Consider the following 23,225-nt stretch of genomic DNA (forward strand, 5'->3'; position numbering starts at 1 on the left):
GACTGCTTAACATGAGTAAAGATATCAGAATCTTTCCCAATCCAATATGGAGTCTGATTCTAGCATGCCCAAGATCAACTGTGTGGTATATCCACCACTGGCACTTCTCCATAGGCACAAACAATAGTGAGGGCAAGAGAGCAAGAAAACACTCCTTTTCCCCCTTCCCCCTCCCCCCATTTTCATAGAAAAACTTTGTTTAAGGCTCTGAATTCCAATAGCGTTTTGCTAGTTCCTGTCAGAACCAGGAAGTCCAGAGGTCCACACAAAAATAAACAAAAGTTGTGGGTTACCTGAACTTTTTAAAATGACAAAAAAAGTTCTGTTTAGAGTGGGTTGTTTTTTATTTTACCAGCATCAGTTTGTGCAAACCTACTATTTTTCCCCAGTGTCCACATTTATATTCTATAATATTCTGCACCCTGCGATAATCCCATCTCATTTAGAGGGAGAAAAATGCATTTTATTACTCCCAAGGAGAGAACAATCCTTGAACCCAAGGAGCTCTTACACTTCTTTGGCAATTACATGATTGGGTTAAGCCAAACAAATAGAATTTGGCTGCTAGTTCTTTTGGGTATATTACAGAATGATAAATCATAAATACAACTATTAAAATCATGTTGTCTGCACTAATTTTGTCCACAAATTGGTTCTAAAGTCTAATCTGACTTTAACAGGCTTACTTGGCATGGGAAAAAATCATCGTGTTAACTGTTATTAAGGCAATAAAGTGTTGGACAAAAAATTCTTATGAAATTTCTAAAAATTACATCTCTAATTAGATGTCCTGCCTTCCTGGTTTAAATTCTAAATTTTCAATGTGTATATTCTGAAATTTCTCCTTTCTTCAGATTTTAAATTTTCTTAGCAGTTGTACTAGACTGAGCTTTGAGACTTCTAAAATGTGCACATCTGGACTGGTGATTTTGTTTGACCATGACTGGGAGAGCTTGTCATTTAAGGGTATGCAGTTCTGTAAGTGGAAAGCTCAGCCTAAGTGATTATATTAACGTGCGAGTTAAAGCAGTAGAGTGGGTGAATCAGTTTTCAAAACCATCCCTCAACCTTTTTTAAAAAATTAGAAAAAGTTTGACTGTTTTTCAATATAATCCTTTAATCCAAACCTTCACAAATTGTGATTATTTTCACTTGTGACAGCATCACTTAAATATGTGCAGGTAAAATCTCCAAACTAGTGAATCCATACATGTCCTTCAGATGATATACTATAACTGTGGTACAGAAAACAAATGTAAAACTATCCATGCAGCACTTGTGTACACGTTCACTGAGAGTATTTTCTTGTGATCCCACATTCACCTCTTTTTCTCCGTAACTGTGAACAATGGAAAAACCTTAATAAAAAAACCAGTCCTGGAATAAAGAAAAAGTTCTTTTTAAATTATACATTTTCTCTTTATGTTCCATACTTCCTGTTTTTTTTCTGGGACTGGACATAGTCAAATACTACAGGACAGGCTGTTTCTGTGGTTTTTTTCAGCCCAGCTGAAACCAGGAAGTAGTGGAGCCCTCAAGAGCTTGATTTTGTGAGGTTTCCAAACCAAAGAGGTTTGGGTAAGTTCAGATAAGACTTGGATAAGCATCCAGACTTTTGGAGGCTTAACAGAAATGACAGATCTTTGACGTTTGTCTAGCTTTTATATAGAATGGAGAACAATGGTCTGAACTGATTTTTGAAATGCTGGGTTAACACACAACGCATCAGAGAGAGACTAGGAGAGGGTTTTTTAAAAGAAATTCTGTCTAAAATCACATTGAAGTACCTTATAACTTTCTTTGGTGACTCCATTTTAACTCTTAATTTGAATAGTGTCTGAGGAGTTGAAATTTCTTTTGTTTCAAAAGAAAAGTTTATCATGATTGAGTATGTAGACACTGCCATCTTCTGGCGCAATCAATGCTACACAGAGGTTGTTTCATTAATGCCTGTACTAAAGACATATTGGGAAGTATTAACACATACATGAACCTTTAAAACAAGTTATCCTTGTACTTTAATTTTTCAATAGGAATGTGATCAAGTTCATATAGATGATGTTTCTTCTGATGACAATGGGCAAGACCTAAGGTAAGATATACTCTCTTTCAAAATTTTATTTTTTGCAAGATTAAAAAAGTTCATTTTACAGAAATAAATTATATTTATTTTTAATATATTTTGGGTGTTTGCAGTACCTACAGTTTTGCAACTGATGGCTTCCATGCAGCTGCAAGTAGTGCAAACCTTTGTCTGCCAACAGGTGTAAGAGGAGGGGTTGACTGGATGAGGAAGCTGGCTTTCCGTTACAGAAGAGTAAAAGAATTGTATAATACTTACAAGAACAACATAGGAGGTAAGGTTAGGACAAGTTGAAATATTATGAAGTTACATTTGAAGACATTACTGTATGGTTATGGTAATTAAGTAAAGCTACCTTACTATACCCTTGGAAACTCCACAGTTGAATTAGTGCTATTAAAATGTAATATAAACGACCAGTCCAGAGTTGTGCAAGATACCCTGCCATTAAGAGTGACGGCTAGAATTTTGCTTCTCGGGGACGAAGAGGGAGACCCTGGAGAATTGTGGTAGCAGCACACTCAGAGTGAAATTCTGGCCCAACTGATGTCAATGGCAAAATTCCAGTTGAGTTCAGTGGGGCCAGAATTTCATCCTTCAGACACAATTCCCTCTGACTTACTGGCTGTTCCAACCACCTACAATATTTTTTAGGAGAGAGGTCAGGTGTCCTCCTGCTTCCTCCCCGCTGGTGCCTTCATACCGAGTCTGACTGGTCTATTCCCCCATCCTGCTCTTTTGGTGGGCTGGGTGGTAGCCACACTCTCTTCCAAATCCCATTGAAGAAGTCCACTGGCAGCCAGCCAGGTCAGTCCACTGCATGCTGCAGCTTTGAAGCCAGAAAAGCTCTTCTAGTCCTGCTGCCGTGCCCTTTCATAAACTCTGTAGCAGACTCCCCCACCTGCGAGTTAACAGTCAACGTCTGATCTCTCACAAGATGATGGCTTCACACTCTTGGGCATCCAAGTGCCAGTAATAGCAGCAGTGTTGAAAGTGTCTTTGAGTTCTACTGCTGCAAAAGAAGGCTGAATGAACCCAGAGGATCCCTCCTGTAAGATTTAGAGGGCCAGCCAGCCCCAATCTGAAGAGCCCTGAGGGATCCAGATCAATCATCCACCTCAAGACGACATGGTCTTCTCTCCATTCCCCTGTTCCAGACACGACTGAGTGGGAGACCCCAGGCCTGTGTGATGCTGAGGGTCCCAATGAAGCTCTCGACTATTGTAACAAGACTGACTTCATCTGAGGCTCATTTAGAGAGGAACCTAAACTCAAAACTCTCCTGTGAACTAAAATATGTAGGGTTGGCACGGCTTTAGAACCAAGTCCCACTGTCAGAAATGGGAATAATGAATTAGGACGATGTGGACAAGGAGTTTTAGTCACCATAGTAAATATTTCACTGAGAATTGGACTGACTTATATCTTCGCATTTTTATTATTGAAGAGTATTTACTTACAGGAAAATGAAGCAGTAAGAGCATTTGTAGGTAGTGACTGTTGCATGGCTTAAGACCAAGTGGCTTAAGATACCTGAGACGTTAATGATATCCCAAGAAATTATCCTGTCCGGAGTGTCATATTACCATTATGAAATGGAATTTTTATACATTAAAAATACAGGAACAAACTGACCTACAGATTTACTGGACATTCATACAAAAGCTCCTACTGTGTCGAGAATTCTAAAGATGCTATATTCCATTTTCAAAAATGGGTTACTGAGCCACTGTGCAAGAACCTAAAGTAAACAGGATGGTTGTAATAGCAGGTATCAGTATGAGAGTGGAGTCCATCTACCTAGTGTATTCTGTATGTATTTTTCTTTTCCCCCCACAAACATCATTTATGCTTTATTGATTATCTAATATATTCCACCCTTTGTGGCCAATTCACACATGCATCCTGCTGCCTCCAACTTTTGTAACATTATTTTTTCCTCACATTGTGCTCTTGTTGACAGAGAAACAGAAAACCTGACTGGGCTAAGTTATGGTCAAAAGTGTTCTGCCCTTCACATCTAAGGGGACTACAAAGAGGTTGGAGGGAGGCTTTTATAGTTTATGTGAGACATGATTAAAGGAAGGATGACATAAAGTCTACAAATACTTCAAGGCTGCAACAGCTTCAGATACCAAGGTTGGATAGAAATTGTTTAGGGTCCATAACTAGAAGTAATGAGATAACGTTAGCAGAGATAATTGGGGCTGCATTTCGGTAGGATGTATGGTTATTAGGCTGTGGATAGTCTTGCAACAGAAGTGGTGGTAATCTAATTGCTTTGGGGAAAGTACTAGAAAATGTACTGTAGGGAAGAAACACACACACCCCCAAACAACTGGGTATCTAAGCTGGTTATTAATGAGAGCTCAGGTGTCTTTCAAACAAAATTATTTAAGTCCTAGAATCTTAAACATCCCCATTACAGTGTGGAGAAGTAAAACCCCAATCCAGTCATCACTGAAGTCAATGCGAGTGTATCCATTGACTTCAGTGGATGAATTTTATCAAGCCTTAAAAGCAGAATTCAAAATAGAATAAATTACTGCAAAATCTGCATGTTCCAGCTAAAGCAGAGTTTAATTTGTTTGTTTTTCCTTACTCATTTATATATAAGGTCTCCTTGGCCCTGCTAAAAGAGATGCGTGGCTGCAGTTAAGAGCAGAGATTGAAGCTCTGACCGACTCCTGGTTGACAAATGCACTTAAATCATTATCAATTATTAGCACTAGGTATGTACTTGTGTATATTGTAAGAACATTAATATTAATTTATTTTATATTAAAAATACAAGTGCCACAGCAGAATAGCCTTCATAAGTAACCCTATAGTAAATCTGTGAAGTGGAGGGGTGAAACTCTTAAGTTAACAGATTTCAGTTCTTTAGATGTACATTAAAGGGACACTTACAGTTAATGTAAGCCTAAAGTGGACTTCACCTTTAAATTATGTCCTCTAAATTCAAAATCTCTCTATCCTGTGTTTCTGCATAGTGTCTGCCTGTAGTGGTACCCGAGCACGGCACAACATTAGAGCACAAAAGCCCAGAACTCAAAGGTCTCTGTCCATTCCTGCAGAGATAATAATTATGACTCTGGGGGTATGTCTAAACTGCAGTGTGAGACCAGGGTTCAAACTTGGGCTCATGCCTAACCCCCCTTCCACCAACACACAAATTGCTCTGACCCAGGGTCTGAGGGCACCATAGGGGTAGAAGGACCAAGCCAGGACTGAGGGTTCAAGCCCTATTGCTTGCAGTGTAGACACAACCATTGGATTCATGCTCTGGGAGTCCACCCATAGCGTCCCATAGGCTGACTTTCTTTGTTCTGTAGACAGTCAAGTTTTCACACTCTACACAATGAACAAAAGGCTAAGGCAGCCACATTTTGGGTGGGCTCTAGGGAGTCTGGGATATGGGTGGTTGTTCTCAGGCTGCACAATGTGTTGTAGACACTGGAGCCCCAGATTGGGACTGAAGGTTCAACAGTTCCTAATCTGGGTTACAAATTAGTGTAGATGCTCAAGCCGTAGGTTAACAAATCCAGGATCTGCGAACTCATGTGCTATTAACCCTGGACTTACATTGAAATATAAACATGCCCTGAGTGGATATGCAGGTTTTTTTAGAGCAACTCTGTTTAACCAAAGTAATTAAAACCCAGCATTCCCACCCCTAAGAAATAAAAACAACCTTCATTGCTGGTTCTCCAACAATGATATTCCCAGAGTAGTACCCGTTCCCTCTGAGCTAATCAGTACTGCAAGTGCAAAACCATGGAAATGAACAACATGGAGCCACATTGTCTTCCATTTCAAGAGTAACATGGGTGAGAGATGAATTGATGTTAAGGGAAAAGAACAAAATGAACAACTGTTTTAAACATCTACATGTTCTTTTAATAAACAGCAGCTAAACTGGAAAACTGTTTTTAGCAGTATCTAATGAAAGAAAAAAATAAAGTACAAATAATTTGTGCATGTGTGTTTGACACCATACTACTTATTTCTAAAACTACCATCCACACAGTATTCAAAAACTGCATTGTCATTTAAGCAATAATGGCTTGTTGGAAAATTGTTACCGATTACATAAAGACCAGTCAGAGATGTTTAAATAATTGTCAGGTATTTCATGAGTACTGTACATTTATCAATCCTCACAATGTATCTGAGGTAGATGGGTATTAGCTCCATTTTACTGAGCAGGAAGCTGAGACATAATGAGATTACATCACTTGCCAGAGGTCCCATGTTAAGCCTGTAGAAGAGCCAGGATTAGAACCCACAAGTTCCTGGTCCTAGCCCCCTGTTAACACCAGTAGGCTACACTAGTGATCAAGCCCTTCCTTGTCTGACCTTGTAATAGTGTTAAATTCCATTTCTGGTTGTACAGTTGCTGCCATCTGAACTCCTCAAAGCCAGACTGAAGTGACATTAAAAACTTTCCAGTTTCATCACTGATTAGGTTTTTCTCTCCCCTCCCCTTGGAAAGATTGCTCTTTCCACACTTGAAATATTAAGACGGTGATGTTCAGTTTTGAGGCCACCATTAATTTACAATTCTTGGGTGAGAAAATATGTATTTCTCTATTGTCCCTGTCCTTCCCTTTAAGGCAGGAATGGCAAGTCATTTTTCCCCCTCCTAACTCTTTTGCATCTGATTGTTCCTTAGTCACCAGTCACTGCCAATTTGATAGTGCTGTTTTGGCAACGTTTTTGAAAGTGACATCCCAAATCACGTCTCAATTTTTGAGCATTTATTTTGACACATCTTAAAGGGAGCCAGTTTTCACAGCACTGCAGACCTACGCACTTGCCTGAAACAGAAAAACCTTCAGACAAAGGATAAGATTTTTTTAATAAAACTGTTCTCAACGCTGGTTAAGTGATGGTAATGCATTTGGATTGACGGTTAATGTCAGGAAACCCTGAATGTCATCCTCAGCGGCCAGTTTTATTTAGCAAAATAGGAACAGTGTAATTTTTTTGAATGATGTACCATTATGCAGGTTCAACAATTATTTCTCTCCCTTCAGGAGTAACTGTGTAAACGTTTTGGTAACAACCACCCAACTTATCCCAGCACTTGCAAAGGTCCTGTTGTATAGTTTAGGTGGTGCTTTTCCTATTGAAAATATTTACAGTGCAACCAAAATAGGTAAGAAAATTACTCTTTAGTCCTCAAAGACTGCATTTGCTTTATCATATGAAAATATTTTTTCTTATTAGTTATGGATGGATTCAAAGCCACTTCTCTGATAGTATGAATGTTTAGGTAGAAAATAAAGTGTGCATTGCTTCAGTTTTTAAGATTTATTGACTGTTTAAATACTGTTAAGAAATTTAAACATCTATGTTTGCTATGAGTACTTCTAATCCCAGTACTTGTCACATTTATATATAGAATATGTACCATCTAAATATATAACTCTGTCACAGGGCGACACTGGCCCTTTTAGAGCACCTTTTAGTGCACCTGATCAGTAGGCTCCAATTTGGCCAATTAAGAGGGCACCTGGCTATACAGCAGAAAAGAAAGCCAGTGAGAGAGAGAGATTGGTGAACCAGAGCGGCCTGTGTGGGAATCAGGGACAGGTGAGAGCTACCAGGGACTATGGGAGGTTCCTAGAAAGAAGCAGAAGGTATTTTCTGGGGGAAAAGCTGAAGGCAAGAAAAGCGCCTAGAGGGGTTTGTTGGCTGACTTCCCCAAGCAAGAAAGCTTGGGTCAGAGAGTAGGAGGAGCCTGCTGGATACAGGCAGAGCTGCGAGGCAGAGAGGACTGAAGACAGGGGAGTAATGGAGGGGCTTGCCTGCTGACATCTCTAGTGCTGGATGCAGGGGAACTGAGAGAGGGCCAGAGGAGAGGCTGCATTGAGGGTTCCTATTGGGAAGAGCAGGATTATACTTCAGTTGGGAGGGCTGTGGTGGCTGTCCTGGTACAAGGACAGGGGATGACTAAAAGTCCAAGCAAGGTTGAAGAAGCCAGTATGTTATGTGTTTCATCATACAACAAGTTTAGTTTTCATGACTGTTTGCACTTGAGTGAGAAATGGACTACATGTTCAGGACTTTGGTTTTGGACCATTTGCTCAAGGTTTTATAATAAATCAGCCCCAAGCAGGATATTTATTATAGCAAGAGAACCTGAAGAGGAGTTACTGGGGACTTTGGAATGGGACACTGAGGCAGGCATGCCTAGCGTGCCATGGCCTGCCACAAGAAGGTCTTCCCTCTTACATTCTCCCTATTGAATTTCATCTTTTATATGTTAGATGTACGTTATGTAATTCCAGTGCTTTTTATGAACCAGCATTTTTATAAATTCAGCTACCTCGTCAGCATTATAAGAGAGGCTCAGCTAATTTCTATTATAAACTAAGATCTTCATTTCATACACAGCAATTTCAGGCATCCAATACCCTTCAAGTCTGTTAAGTAACTTATAATTAACTTCTTGTAATATACAGTGACAAATTATACTCTTGAAAATGGCAATCTACAAAATAAAATTTAGGCTTGGATTTTCAAAGGTACATCTAAGACTCCTTTGAAAATGCAAATTGAGGTGCATGCAGAGTGATTATAAAATATGAGGAAAGAGTGAAGGTTTCCACCTGATGAAAGGTTGTATTAAAAATTCTTAAAATGATTGTGATATTTAGGTCACAGGACAACTCAAGTTTCTACTGAAAATCTACGGAGAATTTCCTGTTGAATATGATATGGCCTCACTTTTGACTTCTGATGGTTTCAGAAGAACTTGCATCTGAACATTAAAGGTCACCAGAATGGTGATTTCCAAATAGCTAATAATTTGGAAGAGTTCATATCTGACCATTCATTCATTCCAAATTTTAACTAAAAGATATGAAGATTGCCAATGAAATCTGATTGATTGATGAATTCAAAGTGTCATGAATATATTTGTTTTTAGAACAACATTTTTTAAATGTGCCTTTCAGCAGCACAAAGAAAAACTGATATTTTTAATTAGCTACATCATTCCATAATGAGGAGATGCATGAAATCATTTAAAACTTTCTCAAAGAATTAAGTATAGCAAATTGCCTAAATTACATTAAACTGCCAATTTAATGGATCTCATTTATGGCAACCTGCACATTTTAACTAGTGTGCAAATTGCACTCAGACTACAGCAAGGAGTGATATTCAGAGTAGCACCATCTGCCACAGGAAAGAAGAACTCTTGCCTGACATGCAGCAGAATTGTGCCCAGTACTACATCCCTCCCTTCTCCCCACATCCTTTCAGGTGAGATAGGCCGCTGGGGTTGTACAAAAGGAGTGGTCCCTGCACTCTGAGCATAGCATCTGTAATTGGAGGTGGCCCTTAAACTCACTACAATCTGGTCCTCATTCAGCAGTTCCAAACCACAGTGTTTTCCGAATCATAAACCTCCTTTCTTGTCACTGGCTGAGCCCACCTAATCCACAGTCTTGCAAAATGGCACATGTTTCAGGGGCATCTTCTCAGCAACTTTGTCTCATTTCATTCTTCCCCCTAGCTTTGAGTGCCCATCGTCCCATAATGACAGCTCTTTCCCTTTCAGTAAATACATTTTAAATGAAACTGCTACTGTCCTTAGGGGAAAAAATTAAAATCTGCAAGTATTGAAATTTTATGTTTTTACAATGGTGGTAATACCATCCTCCTGTTACGGCCAAGATCTGTACCTAATATCAGATAAATCTGCTTAGTCTGACCAAAGGAATTCAACTGCTTTTTTGCTGGTTGTATCTGTGAAACAAGCCAAAAGCTGGGAGTTATGAAAAAATGCACACTTTTTGATAGGATTCACTTAACCCTTTGTAAAGCTTCAGGATAACTCACATGATGGCTTGAATAAGTAGTGCGTTGTTTTTCAGGCAAAGAAAGCTGTTTTGAGCGTATAGTGTCCAGATTTGGCACTAACATAACTTATGTTGTGATTGGAGATGGACGAGATGAGGAGCATGCAGCTAACCAGGTAACTTCACTCTGAACTCTTATCTCATTTATCTTCCAGGAAAAGAAAGTTGCTTTGAACGAATAATGCAAAGGTTTGGCAGAAAAGTAGTATATGTTGTTATTGGGGATGGTGTAGAAGAAGAACAGGCAGCAAAAAAGGTAACCTGTCTCATGAAATGTTGGTGTGATCTATAGAAAGGCTTGCATTAGTATCTGTTTCATTTCCGCTAGTGTTGCACAATGGCAGATTGGCAAATAAGTTAAATATTCAGAGGCACCAAGAGCATGATAAGGCCTACACTTACATTAAAATAAACCATTTGGATTCTAGCATTTGCTCTGTGACAATCTGGGTAAGAAATGTACCCCACAAAATTAAATGAATTAATGGGGAGAACAAAGCAAATTAAACCTAACAAGATATAAACAGAAGTAATAAAGCAAGAGGGGTTTGGGTTAAAACAACACGGGGAAATTAGTCAGAGCTATTGGAGAGAATGCAGAAAACCAGCAAAAATATTGTGCCAAAGTTCTACTATCATGAAGAAAAACAAACGTTATTAGAATATACATGGGGAAACATGATTGATTTTAAAACCTAGTTTGTTTCAAGAAATACTTCTGCAAAAGGAGGACACACATGTACAAATAGTTTCTTCAAAGTAAAAAAAATTTTCTGCACAGTTTTCTCAAAGTAAAAATTTAAGTATGACGTATAAGCAATTAAATTGTCAATATTTGAAAACAGAACAAGTTGGAAATCTTTCAGAAGTCAAACGCATTCCCCTGTAACTCTCAGTAACGTAGAAAAGCTGTACTCTGAATGTTGTGCTCTTTGCCTCTTGAGTTATGACCAGAAACACCAAGAATTAGCACTATGGATAGCAAAACTTAAATCTTTCTAGCATTTTGATGGGTCCAGTGTGTTGTTTTGACATTTACACTGTAATGGAAACAAAATCAAAATGCTCATTCCAAATGGTTGCTTATAGAGGTGCAGTATTGGTGATGGGTCTGTGCTGAACACAGGTGGTTGGTTTCAGCAGTTTCCAGTTGGCATGCTTCTCTCTAACTGTAGCTGTACTTGCATGAATAGATACGGTTTTCAGAGGAATAGATGAACACAGCAGTTTACAAATAGATCTGAACTGAGCAAAAGAGAGGTTCTTACGTAGTTCCAGGGAGCTAGTAGAGTGTCCAGCAGCAGCCTTCGAAGAGTGAACTGGCATAGGTCGATCTGTAATTCACTATACTGCATCTACCAGGAGACATTGATGCTTTCTGCAGCATCGGTCATCTTTATTTAAACCAGTGTTTTGAAAGTTTCTCTCTAGAAGAGTTTTCCCCCAGCTGGGGGAAAAAAAGCAAAAACAAAAAATACTTCTCTGTTGCAAAATGTTACATATGAGCCTTTCCTTCAGGACTGTCCTATAACCCTTTAAATGGGGTTATTGAACTTTTTTAATAAATAAATTGTGATCATCCTTTTTCTAAAACATTCCATAGTAGCAAATGAGCAATGTCCCCTGGCCAAAGGAAGGGAGTTGCATTCAGTGAGTTTTGGGCTATTTCCAGTGTGAATAGTGAAACCGACTATCGGATTAGCTCCTCCTAGTTATAAGAATTAAGCTCAGATCTATTTTGGTCTGATTTTTGTTGGTATTTTACTAACAAACATCAGGCTGCAACCATAACATTACAAATGTATTGTTGCGAGTTTAACTGTATTTATTTGCTGTGCACCTTCTGCTGTTGACAAGGTGTTCATTTTCCCCTCACTTTTTCCCCCTAACAAATGTAGCACAACATGCCTTTCTGGAGGATATCAAGTCACTCGGACCTCTTGGCTCTACATCAAGCACTGGAACTAGAGTATTTGTAACCGTGTTCTATAGTTGGCGATCCTTTTTTATATTTCAAGTACACTGAATTTTTATGTGTGATTCGATGCCTCTGGCTTAACACATATGAATTGTCTTAAGAAGGGAAGAAATATTTGGAATGAAAATTCCACAATGAAGAATTCAGATTACTGAATGGAGTTAAAATGTTAGCGCTACATAAGGAAGCTCTATGGTCTTATATATGCAACATTTTTAACGACTAAAAACTATGGAGGTTGCTGATATACACCAAATCAGCCCTAATGGGAGTGAACAAAGGACTCATGATGGCAAAGCACCAACATGCGTTTTCTGACCGACACGGTGGTGGTCAACAACATTCCTCAATATGGGGTATACTCTCAGCACTGAGGTTTGAACCAGACTTTAGCCTACCTAACCCAGAAAATCTGAATTGGAATGCACTCAGACTGTATAATGACAATCCTGTCTAGATCTGTAATTTGTGTAAATTATTGATGAAAATAATTTACTGTGACTTTATTAGCAGCTGATTTTTGGAAGTGGATGCAATTTTTCTTTTTTGGGGGAGGGGGTGGGGAAGGGTTATATAATATTGTCTCTTTTCTAAGTTTGGCAAACAGAATGTGCATAATGATGTGTTGTACCTTAAAGACAAGACCGTGTTTGTGTGTTACAATGTAATTTTGGTTAAAAACTATGTAGATAAACAAAAAAAAAAGTTGTGAAATTGACATGACCAAATTTCAAATTCAAGTAATCAAAAAGCAGGGCTGCACCAAAGGCGTTTGTTTTAGTAAGAAAAAAAATAAAGGAAAGTTTGTGGTTTTTATTTGGTTTCTGAATAGTTCCACTGAGGCAAGTTAAGAGGCTTTTGGGAGGCTGAAATGATATTGGGGACCGTTACCTTCAAAGCAATTACATCTTGAACATCCTTTCTTCATTCTCACATGAGAAAACTAAGAGCCATATTCATTAGTTACTTACAGGATACCAGAAAAACCTGCAGAGAGTGCACCTGCCATTTACAGAAAACCAAATTATTTCCCTCTTTCCCAGGTTAGGAAAGGCCTGGAGGATCATATTCCACACTAGTCCTACCACCTCACTTCTGATTTCAGTGTGATGAAGCAAGTGGAAGTGTTAATGACTGTAGTTTATTGTGGAGGATGGAAATTGCTCTTCCTTGATACTAACATGTGTGCCCACTTGTTCCAACTGTGAGTGAACTTGTCATGATAGGATGTGAAATGCAAAGGACACCTATGTAAGGACAGTACTCAATGATATGCAGTCCTCCCGTTCTTTGCTGTGAAACCAACCTATTTCTATTCAGGAGGTGTTCATAGGGAAAATACTTGTTGCTTATTTAAACTATATTGACCATGTCAAAGTCAGGTGTTTGGGTGAAATCCTGGCCCCACTGAAGTCAATGGCAAAACTCCTTTATAACTAACTCAGTCAAAAGGAATTCCTTTGCCTCCCTTGGAATTTTGTACACAAGTCTTTCAGACAACAGATGGGTATGCTACTGCCTCAAGTTTAAAATGTGCAGCCCTCACACTGGTCTTGCCACATATTCAGTTATTATATGCCTCCACTTACAGGAGAAATTTGTGGGGGGTGGGGGATTCTTTTTCCCCTCCCTTGAAAGAGTCCTAGGGCTGCAAATTATTTACAGGTAGTTTATTCTTACAGTATGGTACCTGATCAAATTTGGCCTAAAAATAAACTGATGTAAAAAGGTTAACATTTTAAGTTTTCATTTTTTATTGCAGTGGAAGTTTTTTTAAGTGAAGAGATTTTAAATATACTGAAGGACATTAGTCTTCAAAATGATTTTAACATTTGCTTTTAAAAGGAATGTGGCAGCTCTAGTAATATGTAGTCCACAGCCTGCCATCTATTTTAAAAAAAAAAAATCACAACTTCATGGGAGGGTATGGCTCAGAGGATAAAGTTTTGGTATGTTTTTGTACAGCATCTAGCACAATGAAGCCATGATAATATTGGGACCTCTATGCATTAGCTTCATACCATTAATAATAATACATAATTCACAAAATCTTACAGCACCTCACCACTTTAGGGTTTAGCCCTAAACCCTTTACACGTCACACATACACAATATACCAAAGCTCTTTCCAGAAATCCAGATGCAGATATATTTACTTAAGGAAAAAGTAACACATGTGGTATCTTTAAATACAGTCTCATAGCAGATACTTACTTTGATAAGGCTGCCTGCATGAGAACTACAGGTATGAATAACCAAGGCAGGTATTTTACTCAAATTGGACAGTTCCAAATAGGTTGGACCTAAAGTAAGCTTTGAGTGCATTTTAATTCAATGTATATAATACAATAACAACTGCCTCCCTTCAGCCCCTACCCCCAAAATAAATACAATGTTTATTTGCAAATACTGTGTGCAATTAAAATATAGACTATTGTGCCTTTTGCCGTTACTGTAGCAATCTAAAGTGAGTACAGTACTTGAACATTAGGCACTTTTAATGCTGCACTTGCAAGATATAAATACAGTGCAATTTCAATCACAGAGTAAGCAATATCTTAAATATAAGGGGTAAGCTCGTACAGTTAAATATAAAAAAGTAAAGTGAGATCTAGAAGCAAAGCTGTCTTAGAAACATTTGTTGATTGTGCACAAAAAGATATAGGTGATGGCTGACTCCCAGAATTGTAGCTTGAGTGTCCAGTATAAGCAGCAATATATGCGCCAAAAACAGGCGCAAAAGCATGTTCCAGTCTAACCCCTGACACAGGAGATCTGCCCATATCAAAATCCTGGATCCAAACACACCTGAACATTTGGGGGCGGGGGAGGGAGGAAGAGAGAGTTGAAATCCAAATCCCAAATTTGAATGTAGTCTTGCCAGGAAGACTACGTTTAGCGGTGAATTTGGAGCCAAACTCCAGGGTTTTAGTTCAGGAGCCAGCTCTACCTTATACCAAGCACATGCTTTAAATGAATATGGTATTTAGTATCTCCAAAGAGGAACTTTTTAGTGACATGAGCCAAAATTGCGTTATGACTCCCAGCAATAGCAGCATTTTGGAAATTTAATTGAAGCCAAGTGTCTCTGTCATGTATTAGCAAGTTCTAGTTTATTTGGGCCTACATAATTTAAGAAAATGTAAATTAATATTAAAAGCTTGTAAAATATATGTACATCTTTACTACTTCTCAATAAATACATTTGGAACTGTTGTCATTTTCTGCACTATACTGCCCTGCAAGATTTCTAGTTTTGTGTTTGAAACCTCATTGCACAGTAGTCTCTTCTAAGGGCAGGATCTCAAGTCACTACGTCTTAGCCATTTTCTTAATATGAATTCCTGATTCATTTATTTATTACTTGTAACGTTTTTATGCTGGTGTCTTTTCTACATGCAAATGCATCAAAACTTAGGTTGTTTTACACCGGAGACAGTTTGAACTACTGAAAATTAACAGGTAATCTGGTCAACAGCTCAGCCCTCCTCATGTGAGTTCCCATTATGGCAGTATCTTTGTAGTTATTGCTTTGTGGCCCCTTGTAGCTCAGAAGTAGTGATCCTGAGCTTGAGGAAGGAGTCCCTCTGTAGCAGTTTCCCATCATTTGATTTATAGATTGTCATTGATACTTAACTGCTCACTCAGGCTCCTGCATGAAGCAAGGGAACAGCAATGATAGAGGTTTTCTAATGGGAAGTGGGTGAAGGGATATAATTTATTAAGGACTGACCATACCATAAGGCCCCGATCCTGCAAAGAATTAAACATATGCATAACTTTATGCAGGTGAACCAGTCCCATTGACGTCAAAGTCATGAACGTACTTACGTTTTTGCAGGGTGGAGACCTAAGTCTCCTTATAAACCAGTCTTCTCTTTGGTGTCTAGAAGTGACAAGGGCCAGATCCTCAGCCCATAAAAATCTGATTTTATTGAAGTCAGTTGTTAGTGGAGCTACACCAGTTGAAGACCTGACCCTAGGTAAACAACAGGTAAACAGCTACTTTAGACCCCATCATTTTATATGTATAGTTGGGATTATGTTTTCCAATTTGCATTACTTTCCATTTATCAACATTGAATTTCATCTGCCATTTTGTTGCCCAGTCACCCAATTTTGAGAGATCCTTTTGTAGCTTTTCACGGTCTTCCTGGGACTTAACTATCTTTAGTAGTTTTGTATCATCTGCAAATTTTGCCACCTCACTGTTTACCCCTTTTTCCAGAGCCTTAATGAATATGTTGAATAGGACTAGTCCCAGTACAGACGCCTGGGGGACACCACTTTTTACCTCTCTCCATTCTGAAAACTGACCATTTCTCTCTACCCTTTTGTTTCCTATCCTTTAATCGGTTACGAATTGATGAGAGGACCTTCCCTCTTATTCCATGACAGTTTACTTTGCTTAAGAGCCTTTAGTGAGGGACTTTGTCAAAGGCTTTCTGAAAACTAAATACACTGTATCCACTGGATCCCCCTTGTCCACATACTTGTTGACCCCCTCAAAGAATTCTAGTAGATTGGTGAGACATGATTTCCCTATACAAAAACCATGTTGACTCTTCCACAACAAATTATGTTCATCTGTGTGTCTGACAATTTTGTTCTTTGCTATAGTTTCAGCCAGTTTGTCTGGTACTGAAGTCAGGCTTACCAGCCTATAATTGCCTCTGGCACCCTTTTTAAAAACTGGCATCACATTAGCTATCCTCCAGTCGTTTGGTACAGAAGCTGATTTAGATGATAGGTTACAGACTACAGTTAATAGTCCTGCAATTTTCACATTTGAGTTCCTTCAGAACTCTTGGGTGAATATCATCTGGTCCTGGTGACTTATTACTGTTTAGTTTATCAATTTGTTCCAAAACCACCTCTAATGACACCTCAATCTGGGACAGTTCCTCAGATTTGTCATCTAAAAAGAATGGCTCAGATTTGGGAATCTCCCTCACATCCTCAACCGTGGAGACCGATGCAAAGAATTCATTTAGTTTCTCCGCAATGGCCTTATCGTCCTTGAGTACTCCTTTAACATCTTGTTCGTCTCAAAGTCTCCACTGGTTGTTTATGAGGCTTCTTGCTTCTGGTATACTTAAAAAAAATTTTGCTATTACTTTTTGAATCTTTGGCTAGCTGGTCTTCAAATTCTTTTTTGACCTTCCTAATTATGTTTTTACACTTCATTTGCCAGAGTTTATGCTCCTTTCTATTTTCCTCGCTAGAATTTAAACTTCCACTTTTTAAAGGATGCCTTTTTGCCTCTCACTGCTTCTCTTACTTTGTTATTTAGCCACGGTGACACTTCTTTGGTTCTCTTACTATATTTTTTTAACTTGGGGTATACATTTAAGTTGAGCCTCTGTTATGGTGTCTTTAAAAAGTTTCCATGCAATTTGCAGGGATTTCACTTTTTGGTGCGGTACCTTTCAATTTCTGTTTAACTAACCTCATTTTTGTGTAGTTCCCCTTTCAGAAATTAAATGCTACAGTGTTGGGCCACTGTGGTGTTTTCCCCACCACAGGGATGTTAAATTTAATTATACAATGGTCACGGTTACCAAGCGTTCCAGCTATATTCACCTCTTGGACCTGATCCTGTGCTGCACTTAGGACTAAATCAAGAATTGCCTCTCCTCTTGTGGGTTTCTGGATGAGCTGCTCCAAGAAGCAGTCATTTAAGGTGTCAAGAAACTTTATCTCTGCATCCTGTCCTGAGGTGACACGTACCCAGTCAATATGGGATAGTTGAAATCCCCCATGGATTGAGTTTATTTTAATAGCCTCTCTAATCTTCCTGAGCATTTCACAGTCACTATCACCATTCTGGTCAGGTGATCGGTAATGTATCCCTACTGCTATATTCTTATTATTAGAGCATGGAATTACTATTCATAGAGATTTATGGTACAGTTTGGTTCATTTAAGAGTTTTACTTCATTTGATTCTATGCTTTCTTTCATATATAATGCCACTCCCCCACCAGCACAACCTGTTCTGTCCTTCCGATATATTTTGTACCCTGGTATTACTGTGTCCCATTGATTATCCTCATTCCAAATTTCTGTAATCTCTATTATATCAATATCCTCATTTAATTCAAGGCATTCTAGTCCACCCATTTTATTTAGATTTCTAGCATTGGTATATAAGCACTTTAAAAACTTTTCAGCGGTCTCCTATGTAATATGTAATTGAATGAGACTTTTTTTCATTTGACTGTTTCTCATCAGATCCTACCTATATTTTATCTTCCATCCTCTCCTCCTTACTAGGACATAGAGAATCTCCATTAGTAGATCCTCCTCCAAGGGATGCGTCTGTCTGAACCGCATACTCCTCCGTACCTGTTGGCTTTCCCCCAAAAACCGGTGGAAACATCATGCACTCTAAAAGTGTTTTGTTTGGTCTACAGCCTAGCACACCATTTTCAAGAGCAGTCCTGGTAGACCCATTACAGAAAACTGGATCTGTTTCCCAGTATAGATATCTGCATCTGAGCCACAATCCACAAACATGGTCTGTAGACATAAAGCAGATATCTGCAGATTTGCAGGGCTCTACATATAGACAGGGCTTCAGTGAGCCTTCATAACAAATTCCTGTTGAGAATCTCTTAGCTTCTATCACAGAGCTGCTAACAAAAAATACCCCAGTCTTACTATGTATGATGCAAGCAGGAATGCCTGCTGCTTCCCATTAAAAGAAAATCTAACTGTAAATTACCAACAGAATCCTATTACTTGCTATTCCAGCAATTGCAACTGCATTATAGACCCACCCCTGCAATGTGGCCCCATGTGAGGCATTCACATTTAAGGGGTTAATCTGATTCTCCAGTTTCCATCCCGCTGACCAAATAATTGATTCAAATCAAAATCAGAACTTCATTAGTGTAACTATGGTGCTCTGAGTTGATAACTGGATTTTGGCAAAGAGCCCAGGAGGCACTGAAATAAGGCCATGTAAGAGAGCTAGTGTAAAGTTGCTGGTATTCTGTCTTTTTTGCCTCTTGCCTATTAATGTTTTTGCATAAAGTACATGTTTGCACAAGATGCCACTAATGGTACCACTAACATTTTGGACTTCTGGATTTCAGAGGTCTTTTACCAATCTCATTTGTTTTCTAAATGCATTTAGCAAGTCTGATTATATTTTACCGTACACACATTTATCTTTCTCAGTGTATTTAATTAGATAGTAACATATTGGCAACAATAGAAGTAGTATTACTATCGCACAGCATGGTAAGTGCTGTCCAAACATATAATAAGATGCCCTTTGAGTCAGGGATAAGATGTCTACACTGCAAAAGACCGGAGGCAGTGAGTCTCGGAACTTGAGTCACCTGACTTGGGCTTGCAGGGCTCAGACTAGGGGGCTGAAAATAGCAGTGTAGATGTTCCGGTTTGATCTGGAGCCCAGGCTCTGAAACCCCACAAGGGGAATGGGTCTGAGAGCTGGTGCTGAGCCTGAGCCCAAATGTGAAATATAGACATACTCAAAGAGTTCACAGTCTAAGCCACATGACTAACATTGGACGGGGTGAGGGGAGGGGAAACACAGTCAAGTTAATTATTTATCAACAGTTTCCAAATGGTCCCCTCAACTGAGCCATCGTTAGCTGGCCAATTTCACGAAGGTATCACAATAGGGTTATATCTTAAGAAGGAATTTCAAAGACAAGACGGTAGCAACTTTCCAATCTAGCTCAGAGTGGGGAATTTTACCTTAGCAAATAGGGTTTTTAATTGCTACGAAAAGTTCTCTCGTTTTCATTAAACAACAAACAAAGGATTTTTGTTGTTGTTTTTAGCAACCAAAAACTGAAAAAATGTAGAAAAATTTTGATTTTGGAAAACCTCCCAAAATTTGCTTTTTCAACAAAAAACCTGAAAAATGTTGAAAATGGACATTACTTCTTCGAGATGTGTTGCTCATATCCATTCCAATTAGGTGTATGCGTGCTGCGTGCACAGTCATCAGAAAGTTTTTCCCTTAGCAGCCCCTGTTGGGTCAGCTGTGGAGCCCTCTGGAGTGATGCCACAGTGGTGGTAGGAAGGTACTGAGGGGGTGCCATGGAGGCATCTTGCTTCGCAAGCTCTCCACGTTTTCCCTAGCTTCTACTTCATACTGTTTGTATTGCATAGTTGATTAGTTCATAGTTAGTTCATAGCTAGTGTAGTTCTAGTTAGTCAGTCAGTCATCTGTTGGGTTGGGGGCTTTACCCTTCACCCCAACCGCAATCTTCTTTAGGGACTTACATGCCTTCCACCCCGGACACCTTTGAGTCTGCAAGAGAACTCATTGCGATGACAGCACCGAGTTCCCCAGCCCTTCATCCTAAACCTCCGATACTGCAACGGGCGGCATCGTCCCGAGGAAAACTGGGGATGATCCACCCCTTGACTCAGCCTCCAGAAGCAAGGTGCCGCTTGGACTTGCGATGCTGCTTGGACTTGTGGCACTAGTCCAAATCCCACCAGCACGCCTGCTCACAACGCCAATCGCCTTTGCGCAGTAGGTCCCAATATCAGTACCGTTCATATCGGCACCGATCTGGCTATCTGCACAGACCCCAGCTTGCGGCACTGTTCCTCAGCCTTGCAGCACCACTCCCCAGCCTCATGGCACCGCCATGGCCATTGCGGTCTCAGGCCCCATCTCAAGCTTGGAGATGGGGTCCAAATATTCACAGCAGCCCCGGCACAAGTCGGCGTGGGACAGACCTGACATAGGTGCAGGGCCATGGCCTGTGCAGTGGCACATACCAGCGCAGTGGCTATTTTGGACCTCATGGGCATACCACCAGGCCCAGGGCGCACAGTCCAAGGCTTCACGCTTGGTGGCATCTGAACCTAGGGTGCCAGAGCCAGCAGCCAGTTGTCCCACCCCGAGGGAGGTAGAGGATTTGGCGGTCGCACTACCTCCTCTGGAACCCACCCCTGTTCCTAAGCCAGACGCTGGAGTGGCTGGCAGGGAACTAGAGGCAGGGCAGGAGGTCCCCGAGGACGAAGACGTCCTCATCATCTAGCATCCTCGTCATCCTCCACGAACAAGGCGGAGGTGGGTGCCTCTGCCTCAGGGCTGCCCCCTATAGATAGCCACGCTCACCAGGAACTCCTATGCAGGGTGGCACGGAATATGAACCTGCAGGCCAAGGATGTGGTAGAGTCGGAGGACCATATAGTGGCTATCTTGGCACCAGAACAACCATCCAGGGTCACTCTACCCTTCATCAAAACTATACAAGCCAATGCAAAGACCATTTGGCAGACCCCAACCTCCATCCCTCCCACCGCTAAGGGGTGGAGAGGAAGTACTTCATACCCTCCAAAGGGTATGAGTACCTGTTCACAAACCCGGAGCCTTGCTGGTTAGTAGTGGTTGCGGTGAATGAGAAGGAAAGGCAGGGATAGCAAGCCCCAGCACCTAAGTCCAAAGATTTATTCGGATGCAAAGTATACTCCACCAGGGGCTTGCAACTCATGATTGCCAACCAGCAGGCAATCCTGAGCAGATACAGTTTCAACTCCTGGAACTCAGTGCTGAAGCTTAGGGAGCTGGTACAGCAGAGTCCAGGGAGGAGTTTGGGGCCATTGTCTATGAGGGCAAGGCAGTGGCAGGGACCTCTTTACAGGCCTCACTGGATGCTGCGACCTCGGCAGCGTGCACCTTGTCCTCAGGGATAGCTATGAGGCGTAGCTCATGGCTGCAGGCCTGGGGGCTCCTGCCCGAGGTTCAACAAATTATGCAGGACCTACCCTTTGACTGGTTGAGTCTATTTGCCAAACAGATGGACTCCAGACTGCATAGCCTCAAGGACTCCAGGGCGACAATGAAATCTTTGGGTATGCACACCCCAGCAACCCAACAAAAGCCCTTTAAGCCCCAACCTCTGCAACAGCCCCCGTATCCTCCTCGGCCGAGGCAGGATTTTTACTGGCATAGGTGTAGGAATGGCAGGCGTAAGCCTTCCCATCCCCCATCCGGACAGGGCCAGAATAAGTTTTTGTCGGGCTCAAAACAGACATTTTGAAGGTGCATCTGAGGACGGGGCACCTGTCTCAATGCCAGATCCTTCCCATGTTTTTTTTAACTGTATCCCCACTTCTACCATGCCTGGTCTCAAATAACAGACTGCTGGGTTCTTCGCATGGTAGAAGTGGCATATTCTCTCCAATTCTGCTTCTACCCTCCCTCCCACCTCCCTTCCCCATCCGTCTTCAGGGACCCTTCTCATGAGCAGCTCCTTATCCAGGAGGTGAGGTGCTCCTTGCCATGGGAATGGTGGAGGAAGTTCCTCAGGAGCAGGGGATTCTAATTCCTGATACTTCCTAATCCCCAAAGCCAAGCGGGTGGGGGTGGTCTCAGACCCATTCTAGACCTGCGAGGACTCAACAAGTTCATGGTAAAGTTGAAGTTCCGAATGGTCTCCCACAGGACAAATATCCCTTCTCCAGATCTGGGAGACTGGTTTGCCAACCTTGACATGAAAGATGCATACTTTCACATAGCGATTCAGCCTGCACACAGAAGCTTTTTAAGGTTCGTGATTGACGAAAATCATCATCAGTTCATGATCCTCCCCTTTGGCCTGCTGATAGCCCCACGAGTGTTCACCAAGTGGATGTCGGTGATAGCAGCCTTACCTCAACAACTGGCTGCTCAGGGGGCACACCAGAGAGCAGGTGGAATGGCAAGTCTGTCTGGTCAGATCCACATTCGAGAGACTGGGTCTCCTTCTCAACATGAACAAGTCAACCTTGTCACTGACCCAGAGCATAGAGTTTATTGGGGCAGTGTTGGACTCGGTCTACAAGAGCAAGTCTGTCAGAGTCCCGATTCTAAGCCATGACAAGCATCATTCGAGGCCTGAGAAAGTACCCGACCACTACAGCGAGGAGTTGTCTGGGTCTCCTCAATCACATGGTGGCCTGCACACATGTGGTCCGGCATGCCAGGCTGAGGCTCAGGCCTCTGCAGACATGGCTCACTTCAACATACTGCCTGGGACTAGTGGTCATGGTGCCACAGCAGGTGCTAGAGTCACTCCAGTGGTGGCTCGATGCTCAAATAGTCTGGAAAGGAGTCCCCTTCAACAGCCCTCAGCTTTCCTTGTCTCTAGTTATGGATGCATCAGCTCTAGGTTGCGGTGCACATCTGGGAGATCTCCAAACACAGAGTCTCTGGTCACAGGGCGAGCTCTCTCTCTCCATATCAATACCAAGGAGCTGAGAGCTGTGCGATTCGCATGCCAGGCCTTTCAGACTCAACTACAAGGCCAGCA

The 23,225-nt window shown here is 40.9% G+C and overlaps 1 protein-coding gene across 1 annotated transcript in view; it reads left to right on the plus strand.

Annotated features, from left to right (window-relative positions):
* EYA4 (EYA transcriptional coactivator and phosphatase 4) overlaps positions 1-12,485 on the plus strand; it is a 219,194-nt gene extending 206,709 nt beyond the window's left edge. The window contains exons 15-20 of the mRNA XM_074948451.1: positions 2,034-2,092; positions 2,197-2,357; positions 4,701-4,815; positions 7,123-7,244; positions 10,113-10,213; positions 11,856-12,485. Of these exons, the coding sequence (XP_074804552.1) occupies positions 2,034-2,092; positions 2,197-2,357; positions 4,701-4,815; positions 7,123-7,244; positions 10,113-10,213; positions 11,856-11,936 (639 nt within the window). The 3' untranslated portion in view covers positions 11,937-12,485. The remainder of the gene's footprint in view (positions 1-2,033; positions 2,093-2,196; positions 2,358-4,700; positions 4,816-7,122; positions 7,245-10,112; positions 10,214-11,855) is intronic.
* The last annotated feature ends 10,740 nt before the right edge of the window (positions 12,486-23,225 follow it).

The sequence above is a fragment of the Natator depressus genome, chromosome 3 (assembly GCF_965152275.1).
Source record: "Natator depressus isolate rNatDep1 chromosome 3, rNatDep2.hap1, whole genome shotgun sequence".
Classification (NCBI taxonomy): Eukaryota; Metazoa; Chordata; order Testudines; family Cheloniidae; genus Natator; species Natator depressus.